Genomic DNA, 12,478 nt, shown 5'->3' on the forward strand with positions numbered 1-12,478 from the left:
TGGCTTAGTATTACTGCGTGTGTGTGTGTGTTTGTGTGTGTGTGTGTGTGCAGGTGCACACATATGTTACACGTGTGGGCAGCACGTGTCCTACATCACCTTTATCCATTCACCCAAAATTGGGCACTTAGGGTGTTTCCATATCACGTTCTGTTTTCTTTGGCACAAACTTAGCTATTGAAAAATTCTCTGACGTCAGAAAAAAATACAAGATAATAAAACCTTAGAAAAATAAGCAATTCTTTTATTTCTACTTCAAAATATATTATATACATCTGGAACTCTAAGGGAAAATAGACCAGGAGATTATTCCATCATAAAAAATAAAATAAGATAAAAATAACAGCTGCCCATTCCAGATCCACCTTTAACCCAGAAGAAAGGGCCCTGAGCTGCCAGTTGTCCTGCTGTCGGATGCCTTCCCCTGTCGGTGACCTCGGGGCTGCCTCACGGGGATTCTGTGTCTAAGAGCTCCTGGAGCGTTTTGAGGACTTGCTTTGGCTGGCCGGCAGCCAAGTTCTGCAGCCGGGAGCCCATCTGCTCCTGGAGGCTCCTGCACAGCCGGCAGACGGCCGTGCGGACGTTCCCACTGTGCCCGGGCAGGACGCTGTTCCCCATCATGCTGTTCAGGAAGTACCAGAGGACTGGGAGGACGTGGCGCTCCACGGCCTGAGGCTTTCGGGGGTAAACCGAGGCCACCAGCACTGTCAGACAGAAAAGAGGGACAGTTCCTTGAGTCAGGCACTCTCTCCCTCTCTCACCGCCTTCTCTTGGAAGGGGACACCAACTCTGTCCTCCAAAAGGAAGGCAACCCAGGGGGCCAACTGCCTGGGTCATTAGACACATGACCTAGGGCTCACAACTTGCTTCAGGACCCATGGAAATATTTTAAATTCTTTTAAAATCAGAAGGAAAAAAAGTATGAAGATGTCTAACCTGCTTTATATTTGAGTTCATATCAACCAATCATAAAATATAATTTTAAACTTTTGGTTTGTTGGTTTATGGAGGAAGGGGTATGCAAAGGCAGAAGTGCTCAGAGCCTGTGACAGAGTCATTGGCCCCTGAAGCCCAGGGCAAAGGGAAGAGGCAGGCACATCTGGACTGCAATCCTCTCTGCTATTTACTAGCTGTGTGAGCTTGAGAAAGCCACCCAACCTGTCTGAGCCTATCCCCTAACCTGTAAAGTGAGGAAAGGAATTCTGAACCAAAGTCTTGGGATTGTTAGATAATAGATGCAGGTGAAGTGCCTGTGCGGGTATGCACGTGACAGAGAAGCTAGCCCTAGAAGAGCTTTAATCTGCATTACCACCTAGGAGAACTCACACAGAGAAAACTTGTTCTAGGGAGAAAGATCAGGATTCTCTCAAACGAAGCATTCTGGAAAATAAAACTGCCAGCAGGAGATAAGACCATCATGGCCTCCCTGGCGTCTCAATGCCGAACCTCATGACAAGCCCAGTAGTAACAGGAGGCACAAACATGCTTCGTAAACCATCAAGCTCTGCACGGATCCTCATTCAGAGTCATTCTTTCCAATGATGAACCCTCCAAATCTGGTTACCCCAGGCCCCCCACCTTCTCTAAACCCTGGAAAACTCAGAGACAGGCTAAAACCTGCCAGCAAGCCCTCCATCACACAGAAAATGCCAGGTCTGCCCCCAATGTCAAGGCCATGTCAAGGGGTACCCCACGCTGCTTCAGACAGGTTGCTAGAGCCCTCCGCTTTGGTAGAATCAACCAAAGTGCGTTCGTGCTAACAATGCTTGCTTGACAATCAGCACACTCTGCGTGTCATTCTGCCAAAGGATAAGTGCTGGTGAAGGCAAACACTGCTGAAAGAAGCACTTGGTTTATTTATGGGCAAAGAAACTGGAAGCTTTCCTGAGCTGAGACACACCCGGGAAACTAGCACTGCCTGAGCCTGGGCCCAGGGCTCAGAGGTTTCTATCGTGACTCCATTTTACTCTCACCTGACAGACAGGACAGTCGTCTGTTTCACAGAGGAGGAAACCAACACTCAGGGGTCAAGGAGATGGCCCAAGACCCCACAGCTAACAAGGGCAGAGGGCAGAAGCCAAGCCCGCCTTGACTCCCAAGCCCACCTCTTCCCATTCCTCGCTGCCCCAGATCTCTAGGAGTACCACGTTTCAGGGGCTGGTCTAGAGTTTTGTTTTATTTTTTAGAGAGACCCCCAATTTGTCCTTCCTTCATCAACTCAACTTCATCCAAGCCCCCAGGATACTTTGCAGCATGTGCCCCTGTGATTTCAGAGCCAGCCTGGGACAGTGGTGAACCAGCAAGAATGGCCTGGCCCGCCTCAGCTCAGCCTGAGGCTTTCCCTGTGCCATCTCCCGTGGAACGTGTACCTTGACTTTCTGGCCATACCCTCAGGATTCCTGCACCCCACACAGGGGGCCTCTTGGGGCACGCCCAGTAACACAGTTCAGTTCAGTCACTCAGTCATGTCCAACTCTTTGTGACCCCATGGACTGCATCATGCCAGGCCTCCCTGTCCATCACCAACTCCTGGAGTTTACTCAAACTCATGTCCATTGAGTCGGTGATACCATCCAACCATCTCATCCTCTGTCATCCCCTTCTCCTCCTGCCTTCAATCTTTCCCAGCATCAGGGTCTTTTCCAATGAGTCAGCTCCTCACATCAGGTGGCCAAAGTATTGGAGTTTCAGCTTCAACATCAGTCCTTCCAATGAACATTCAGGACTGATTTCCTTTAAGATTGACTGGTTGGATCTTCTTGCAGTCCAAGGGACTCTCAAGAGTCTTCTCCAACACCACAGTTCAAAAGCACCAATTCTTTGGCACTCAGCTTTCTTTATAGTCCAACTCTCACTTCCATACATGACTACTGAAAAAACCATAGCCTTGACTAGACGGACCTTTGTTGGCAAAGTAATGTCTCTGCTTTTGAATATGCTGTCTAGGTTGGTCATAACTTTTCTTCCAAGGAGGAAGCATCTTTTTATTTCATGGCTGCAATCACCATCTGCAGTGATTTTGGAGCCTCAAAAAATAAAGTCTGCCACTGTTTCCACTGTTTCTCCATCTATTTGCCATGAAGTGATGGGACTGGATGCCATGATCTTAGTTTTCTGAATATTGAGCTTGAAGCCAGCTTTTTCACTCTCCTCTTTCACTTTCATCAAGAGGCTCTTTAGTTCTTCTTTGCTTTCTGCCATGAGTGGTGTCATCTGCATATCTGAGGTTATTGATATTTCTCCCAGCAATATTGACTCCAGCTTGTGTTTCATCCAGCCCAGAGTTTCTCATGATTTACTCTGCATATAAGTTAAATAAGCACTGTGACAATATACAGCCTTGATGTATTCCTTTTCTATTTGGAACCAGTCTGTTGTTCCATGTCCAGTTCTAACTGGTGCTTCCTGACCTGCATACAGGTTTCTCAAGAGGCAGCTCAGGTGGTCTGGTATGCCCTTCTCTTTCAGAAGTTTCCACAGTTTCTTGTGACCCACACAGTCAAAGGCTTTGGCATAGTCAATGCAGCAGAAATAGATGTTTTTCTGGAACTTTCTTCCTTTATCCATGATCCAGCAGATGTTGGCAATTTGATCTCTGGTTCCTCTGTCTTTTTAAAACCAACTTGAACATCTGGAAGTTCATGGTTCACATATTATTGAAGCCTGGCTTGGAGAATTTTGAGCATTACTTTACTACCGTGCGAGATGAGTGCAATTGTGTGGTAGTTTGCGCATTCTTTGGCACTGCCTTTCTTAGGGATTGGAACGAAAACTGACTTTGGAAAATTCCAAAGTCAAGGAGGTCCTCTTTCCTGGGAAGGCAGTACTGCACCCAAGGAGCCAACTCAGCCACATTGATGTCATAACGTGGGAAACAAGAAGTGAGAGTTATGTTACCTGTGCTGGAAACAGGATGAGAAGGGAGGGCACAGTTAACCATGAAGCCACCTGGTCAGGTCCAAGGGTGGTGGGAGGGTAGGAGGAGCAAAGGGAGATGGGCGGAGCAAGGGGAGGTGGGAGGAATGCAAGTGGTGGGGGAGGAACAAGGGAGGGGAGGGGCAGGGGGAGGGAAAGGGGTAAGGGATGGGGTGGTGGGGGAGCAAGGGGGAAGAGTCAGGGGCAGTCAGAGGGAAGGGAAAGAAAACGAATCATCTGATTAACCCACCATACTAGACAGCATATTAAACAGCAGAGACATTACTTTGCCAACAGAGGTCCATATAGTCAAAGCTATGGTTTTTCCAGTAGTCATGTATGGATGTGAGAGTTGGACCATAAAGAAGGCTGAGTGCTGAAGAATTGATGCTTTTGAAGTGTCATGCTGGAGAAGGCTCTTGAGAGTCACTTGGACAGCAAGAAGGTCAAACCAGTCAAGCCTAAAGGCAATCAACCCTGAATATTCATTGGAAGAACTAGTGCTAAAGCTGAAGCTCCAATACTTTGGCCCCTGATAGGAAGAACTGACTCACTGGAGAAGACCCTTATACTGGGAAAGATTGAAGGCAGAAGGAGAAGGGAGTGACAGAGGACAAGAGGGTCGGATGGCATCACTGACTCAATGAACATGAGCAAACTCCAGGAAATGGTGAAGGACAGGGAAGCTTGGCATGCTGCAGTCCATGGGGTCGCAAAGAGTCAGACCTGACTGAGCTACTGAACAACAACAAATAACTCAAAGGTTTCCTAAATCTCCACTGAATCTCTCCTGTGAACACAGAGGTGAAAACTATCCCAGGCAGCTGAGCCCAGGCTCCCTGACCCCACCAAATGGTAAAGGGCTTACCTCCCCCTAATCTTTCACACCTCACCCACTCCTCCCCCCCATGACGCCTCTCCCCTGGACTCTCTCCTCTGGCAGTGAGACGTCTACACCCTGGCCCCAGAAAGCTCACTTCCACTCTCAGTTCACATTCACCTGCCTGAGGGGAGCTGGGTGTCCCCCCCAGCTGACAGTCCCAGCATCATGAGGAAAATGCCATTAAAGTCGAGCTTAAAAGGCAGCTGAAGTAATTAGCAGAAGATTTACTCCCGTGTTAAGCTGTGCTATTATTAGTCCATGCCTTGTGACAATTGAAATTTTCTTCCCTTTTCCTGGCTGACACAGAGTTAATGAAGAACTATGTAGAAACTCTTGTTTTTGAGGGGAAATAGATGGATAATATTCACAGTAAATGGATACCCACTCATTTCTGGGGCCCACAAAGTACCTATACAATCAGAGAATGCTGATTTTGAGTAACAGGAAAGGGTTCATTGTCTGATACCCAAGGTGCTACTTGACCTCATTCTCACTTCAGGGCACCCCAACCTGGCCCTGGAGCTGCATTGTAGCCCCCAGCCTGATCTCACTCAGGCCATCTGTTCGGAGCAGGCCTGGCACCTGTACCAGAAGTAAGGGGCAACTCCAGGGGCCCTGGGAGGATTGAACCAGGTTGCAGAGGTAAGACCTGGAGCAAGAGATGAGGGTGGGCAGAGGAGTGGGAATGATGCCCTCAAGCAGGCAACACACACGGAGCACCCTGGAATTATTTTTTAAGAGCAGGTTATTGGAACTCCCCTGGTGGTCCAGGGACTAAGACTCCATGCTCCCAAGGCAGCGGGCCCAGGTTCAATCTCTGGTCAGGGAACTAGATCCCACATGCCACAACTATAGCTCCCACATGCTGCAACTGAACACAGAAAAGATCCTGCCTGTCACAGGAAGATCGAAGATCCTTCGTGCCACAGCTGACCTAGCATAGCCAAATAAATAATACTTTTTTTTAAACAAGCAGCTTATCATATTTTTTAAATGGTCTGTAGGATTATTTGATTTTTTTTTTTTTGGTCTAAGATAAGTGGGTGGCTCAACTACATGCCAGGAAAGAAGAGAGATGGGCTGGAAGGCTGGGGCTCACCGGACAGACGTTCTGTGACATCAAGCATGGCACGGCCACTCAGAAAGCGCACCCGCCCAGCAAACACTTGTAGAAGGCCAAGGTTGTCTGGAAGAGAAGAAGAGGGTCAACAGTCATGATGCCGTGGCCTGAGCAGAGGCCCCAGTTGCTCAGGGCAAGGTACCTGCCGCACCTTCATAGGGAAGAGCCCCTTTGGGAAGCTGGATTAATTTTCCAAGGTTACAATGGTGCCTGGAAAAATAGTGAATGTACATGGAGTGTTTGAGGAACAGTGAGTGGCCTATGACAGCTAGACAGGTGCCCACATAGGCCCCATTTACTCCCGAAGATCTGGTTCATATTGTCTATATTTCTTCAAAACTGCTATGAGCTTTAGAGCAAAATAGGTACGTCGATAGATGGATATAGACGACTGATGACAGATGCACGATTGGTAAATGAGAGCGAGCGACATAGTAAATAATTGAGAGGGAGATAGACAGATCAGTACTATAGATGGTAGACAGAGATGATAGGTAGATGATAGACAAAACATATGATAGGTATAGATGATATTAATAGATAACAGATAGATGAATGATATAGAGAGAAAGATGGATGAACGGATACAGGTGTGGATATATAGATATCGTTTTAGGGGAAACTGAGGCATTGAGCCATAGTCATAACTAGGATCAGAATTCAGAAATCATGTATCTCCTCAAAGCCCGAACTTCGGCTCTAACCAATAGAACGTACCCACAGCCGGCTGGTCAGTTATTTCCACACTGAACATTTACTGATATCCACTACATAACAGGCATGGAGCTAAGAACTAAATGAAACCTGGTCCTCCTTCTGCTCCTCTTCCTTCAAGAGACTCCTTTGACAAAGAGATGGACACTCGATCATGAACTCTTACAGAGAGTGGGAGGCTCCATGCTCATGTAAGCAAGAGCCTGGGGGTTCTGGAGCTACTGTGACCAACATGTCTCCATCTGCCCAGGATCTTCCCCATTTTAGCACGGATAGCCCTGCATCCCTGGGAAACCATGATGGTTGGTCACCCTATCCGGAGCAGAAGCCCTGGCTGGTTCTGGTAGGATGAGAGGAGGAAATGTGCAGGTTGGGGGTGGTGGTGGGTTGGTGGGGGGCACAAATGATCTCTTGGTAGTTTATTTATAACCTTCCGGTGCCCCTATACTCAGCACTCCAGTCTTACCCATGGATGAAGCCGGGGGTTGGAGCTCTTCTCACTTTTAAAGAAGTGTTTATTAGAGATGGACCACTAATGATAAAGCCCCAGCAAATGGGCTGGGGGATGTTCTGGGGATACAGAGACTCACTGACCTTCTTTGATTGTACTTCTAAAGTCAACTCCAGCCAGATCCCACAGCTACTGATTTCAGAAGCTGCTCCCTCTTCCCCATTCTAGCTGACACCTCCTGGTTTCCCAAACTACTACTTCTGAAGTCCTGTATCCTTCACCAAAGATCCGCAAGATGAAGCAAGTGGCCCTTTACCTGAGAAAGGGGTGCTAACCCAGACAATACACAAGGCAGTAAAAGGAGCTCCTTTTACTCCTGGATTGCCCCTTCAAGATCTGAGGAGGTGCCCAGCACACATAGCTCCCAATATCTGCAATCACTGCAGACACAGAAGAATTCCATGGGAGGCAAGCAAGGGCCAAAGTGCATTCTTCAGGGATGTGACTCTGGGAGGTGAGGTGCACCCAGCAAGGGTGTCCTGTTTCAGGAGCTGACCATCTCAAGGCCAGACTTCTCTGCAGGAGACAGAGATTAGCAACCTGCCTAAGGAAGTTTTTCCAGGCATAGTCCACCTTCTCTGAGTTCATGCCTCGGCACCGAGCCTCAGCATCCCCAGAGATGGGCAATCAAAGCTTTGTTTTTCCCTTCAGGCAGCCACTCTAGCTAAGAGCTAACTTATGCTTCCCTTGCTTCCCTGCTGAGACCTGTAAGAAACACAGAGGGGAAAATATACACATGTACATCCTGTGCATCTCTGCAACTTGCAAAAGTTCCAGAGTCTAAAATAATTTGTTCAGGGAGATAAGAGATGCCAGGTTCTAGAATATTTCAGTTAGCAAGAAGTGGTCTCAGGGTGTCCTGGTAAAGCTATAAGTGTGTAAGAATAGATTTTTATCAACATCACCTGCATTATCGTTTTCAGGTGCTTCTGGTTGTCACCCCACCCATGGCTAATGATAGCCATGAGCTCACCTCTGTGAACAAGGACTTCTTCCCCTTGCTCTCCCCCATCAACACTCAGTCCAGAACATTCTCTGGATGCCGCTAGACCTCCCCACCCCTGGCCACTGATATGACCTCCCAGAGCCCGAGAGAAGTGGAGATCTTGGGGAATACTTGAAAATGCACAGCCGGTGGACATCTGTGCCAGTCCATGCTCCCATGGTGCCAGACACACAACAGATGCCCAATAAATGCTTATAGACAGCAAGGCAATGCTAAAGCAGACACACTAATTTGGCCTAAACTGGTCTGTGCACCCCAGATACCACCCCAAGTAGTTGCCTTTCTGCCCCTGACTACTTCCAAAGTGACAGCTCATTGTTTGTGTCACTCCTAGGTTTACTGGGAGTCAGTAAAGGACAGTGGCTAAGGGGGTAGACTGGGTCCAGATCACATAGATCTGAACCCTGGCCCTTCCATGTTTCACTGTGAGATGTTGAACAAGTCACCCTCTCTGAACCTCAGTTTACCCATCTATAAAATGGGGATAATATTAGTACTTTCCACATAGAGCTGCTTAAGATACTGCCTTGAGAAGACAGTTACTATGCAAATATAAGTTATTGTTGCTACTATGGTTACCCTAAAATATTCTGAAAGCCCAGCAACCTTCATGAAACTCAGCAACCTTAAATGAAACCTCTTCAATTAAGAGGCTGGAATCTAACTTTCAAAAACTTAAAAACCATGCTCAATTAGCCTAACCCAGAGTTTTTATAGGCTCCTTTTACATACCACAAGAAGCCACACTGGCCTTGGTGCTGCACACACAAAAGGGCAAGAAAAGCCTTCAGTATAGAGAAATTAGCTATGGGCTGGCGAGCCAGTCATCTTGGCCTCCCTGAGCCTACAATGAGCCTCCCCTCTCTACAATGGGCTGAGGTCTAGCAGGCCTCACACCTGTCCAATTCAATGTGATTCCAAGGCTACCAGGCCATGTCTTCCCCAGGCTACTGGGAAGCCAGAGAAGAGCTTTTAAGAAAGCATAAAAAAATCAACACACAGAAATCCCTTGCATTCCTATACACTAATAATGAGAAAATAGAAAGAGAAATTAAGGAAACAATTCCATTCACCATTGCAACGAAAAGAATAAAATACTTAGGAATATATCTACCTAAAGAAACTAAAGACCTATATATAGAAAACTATAAAACACTGGTGAAAGAAATCAAAGAGGACACTAATAGGTGGAGAAATATACCGTGTTCATGGATTGGAAGAATCAATATAGTGAAAATGACTATAATACTCAAAGCAATCTGTAGATTCAATGCAATCCCTATCAAGCTACCAATGGTATTTTTCACAGAGCTAGAACAAATCATTTCACAATTTGTATAGAAATGCAAAAAACCCTCAAATAGCCAAAGGAATCTTGAGAAAGAAGAATGGAACTGGAGGAATCAACCTGCCTGACTTCAGGCTCTACTACAAAGCCACAGTCATCAAGACAGTATGGTACTGGCACAAAGACAGAAATATAGATCAATGGAACAAAATAGAAAGCCCAGAGATAAATCCATGGACCTTATCTTTGACAAAGGAGGCAAGAATATACAATGGAATAAAGACAATCTCTTTAACAAGTGGTGCTGGGAAAACTGATCAACCACTTGTAAAAGAATGAAACTAGATTACTTTCTAACACTATACACAAAAATAAACTCAAAATTGATTAAAGATCTAAACATAAGACCAGAAACTGTAAAACTCCTAGAGGAGAACATAGGCAAAACACTCTCAGACATAAATCACAGCAGGATCCTCTATGACCCACCTCCCAGAATATTGGAAATAAAAGCAAAAATAAACAAATGGGACTTAATTAAACTTAAAAGCTTCTGCACAACAAAGGAAACTATAAGCAAGGTGAAAAGACAGCCTTCAGAATGGGAGAAAATAATAGCATATGAAGCAATGGACAAAGAATTAATCTCAAAAATATACAAGCAACTTATGCAGCTCAATTCCAGAAAAATAAACAACCCAATCAAAAAGTGGGCCAAAGAACTAAACAGACATTTCTCCAAAGAAGACATACAGATGGCTAACAAACACATGAAAAGATGCTCAACATCACTCATTATTAGAGAAATGCAAATCAAAACCACAATGAGGTACCATTTCATGCCAGTCAGAATGGCTGCGATCCAAAAGTCTACAAGCAATAAATGCTGGAGAGGGTATGGAGAAAAGGGAACCTTCTTACACTGTTGGTGGGAATGCAAACTAGTACAGCCACTATGGAAAACAGTGTGGAGATTCCTTAAGAAACTGGAAATAGAACTGCCTTATGACCCAACAATCCCACTGCTGGGCATACACACCGAGGAAACCAGAATTGAAAGAGAGACATGTACCCCAATGTTCATCGCATCACTGTTTATAATAGCCAGGACATGGAAGCAACCTAGATGTCCATCAGCAGATGAATGGATAAGAAAGCAGTGGTACATATACACAATGGAGTATTACTCAGCCATTAAAAAGAATACATTTGAATCAGTTCTAATGAGGTGGATGAAACTGGAGCTGATTATACAGAGTGAAGTAAGCCAGAAAGAAAAACACCAATATAGTATACTAACACATATATATGGAATTTAGAAAGATGGTAACGATAACCCTGTATGCGAGACAGCAGAAGAGACACAGATATATAGAACAGTCTTTTGGACTCTGTGGGAAAGGGAGAGGGTGGGATGATTTGGGAGAATGGCACCGAAACATGTATAATATCATATATGAAATGAATCGCCACTCCAGGCTCGATGCATGATGCTGGATGCTTGGGGCTGGTGCACTGGGACAAACCAGAGGGATGGTATGGGGAGGGAGGAGGGAGAGGGGTTCAGGATGGGGAACACGTGTATACCTGTGGTGGATTCATGTTGATGTATGGCAAAACCAACACAATACTTTAAAGTAATTAACCTCCAATTAAAAAAAAGAAAGCATTAAAAAGAAAAACATGGTATCATAAACAGTGGCAGCAAAGACACTGGAGTCAAACTGGGCTCGCAACAATAAGCACAAGACTCAGTAAGTTATGACTCCCAGGTGGCTCAGTGGTAAAGGATCTGCCTGCCAAACAGGAGATGCAGGTTCAGTCCCTGGGTTGAGAAGATCCCCTGGAGAAGGAAGTGACAACCCTCTCCAACATTCTTGCCTGGAGAATTCCGTGGACAGAGGAGCTTGGTGGGCTACAGTCCATGGACTTGCAGAGTCAGACACAATTTAGTGACTAAATCACCACCACCACCTGTAAGTTATGTCACACAACTGAATTCTCTGTGGCCACCAGATCTAGGTCTGTTCGTTGCAAGAAAACTGGGAATGAGCCACCAAAACAGAAAAATACAAGTTATGACATAGCACATGATGGAGCTGTTGAAAGTGACTCAAGTGCATAATTATGTGTAAATACTTATGCTCTGCTTTTTAAAAACAGGACGCAAATTTCAATGTGTAATATTATCATGACACCGTACACAAATATACACAGAAAAAAATACCTAACATGAAAAATGACTCTCAGCAATGGTTTCTTTAAGGAGTCCAGACTGTAAGTTTTTTTCCTTCCAAATGCTTCCATTTTTCTTTTGCTCAGTAATTAATAAGTATGACTTTTACAGAGATGGAAAGTAAACTTTATATTTTTAATAAAGTTGACTAGAAAGACTACTTAACAGAGTGGGAAATTGAGTGGTGTTAAGTGAAAGGAGAAATGTCAAAATTGTATTTACATTATTATTAATATTATGAAATTTGTATACATGCAGACAAAAAAACTGAAGATAAGAGATACATTTTTAAGCAGTGGGTATATCAGAGGGACACCCCGGATGAATTTTATGTTTCATTAACAATACAATGTTGGTCAGATAATTTGTATAAAGTAATGAATTTAAAGTCAGAGCAAAAGAGCAAAAGTAGATCTGATGCTGCCCATTTCTGAGCTTATCTACTCCCTGCAGCAATGGCCAGAGGCTGCACTAAACAGTTTCTTCGGCGCTCATTCTGACCAGGAGCCAGGTGAGCTGTCAGTAGCCTAATGTTTTAATTAATGAAGTTTCTTCTGTAGCTATCCCAGTAACAGAGCCTAAAGACAGAGCCAGCCAGTCTTTGCTCAGGAACCGCCTTGATCCCCAAAATAACTCTCCTGAAATCAGAAGGTCTTGGTGCTGAGTAGAGGAGATGACACCCCAGGCTCAGCCCCAGAGATGCCCTCAGGCAGGCAGTGACCAGGGGTAGAGGATGGGGGCAAGGCTCCCGACATGTCTCCTTTTTCACTGTCCACCAAAGCGAACACGGGCAGAAATCCCACCT

At 45.4% G+C, this 12,478-nt stretch overlaps 1 protein-coding gene across 1 annotated transcript in view; it reads right to left on the reverse strand.

Moving 5' to 3' along the window:
- Positions 1–447: 447 nt before the first annotated feature.
- The window catches only part of TOGARAM2 (TOG array regulator of axonemal microtubules 2), a 45,021-nt gene continuing 32,990 nt past the window's right edge, over positions 448–12,478 (reverse strand). Inside the window, exons 18-19 of the mRNA XM_052649514.1 lie at positions 5,898–5,984; positions 448–704 (exon numbers count right to left, since the gene is read on the reverse strand). Coding sequence (XP_052505474.1) covers positions 448–704; positions 5,898–5,984 — 344 coding nt within the window. The remainder of the gene's footprint in view (positions 705–5,897; positions 5,985–12,478) is intronic.

This window comes from Budorcas taxicolor, chromosome 11 (genome assembly GCF_023091745.1).
Source record: "Budorcas taxicolor isolate Tak-1 chromosome 11, Takin1.1, whole genome shotgun sequence".
Taxonomy (NCBI): domain Eukaryota; kingdom Metazoa; phylum Chordata; class Mammalia; order Artiodactyla; family Bovidae; genus Budorcas; species Budorcas taxicolor.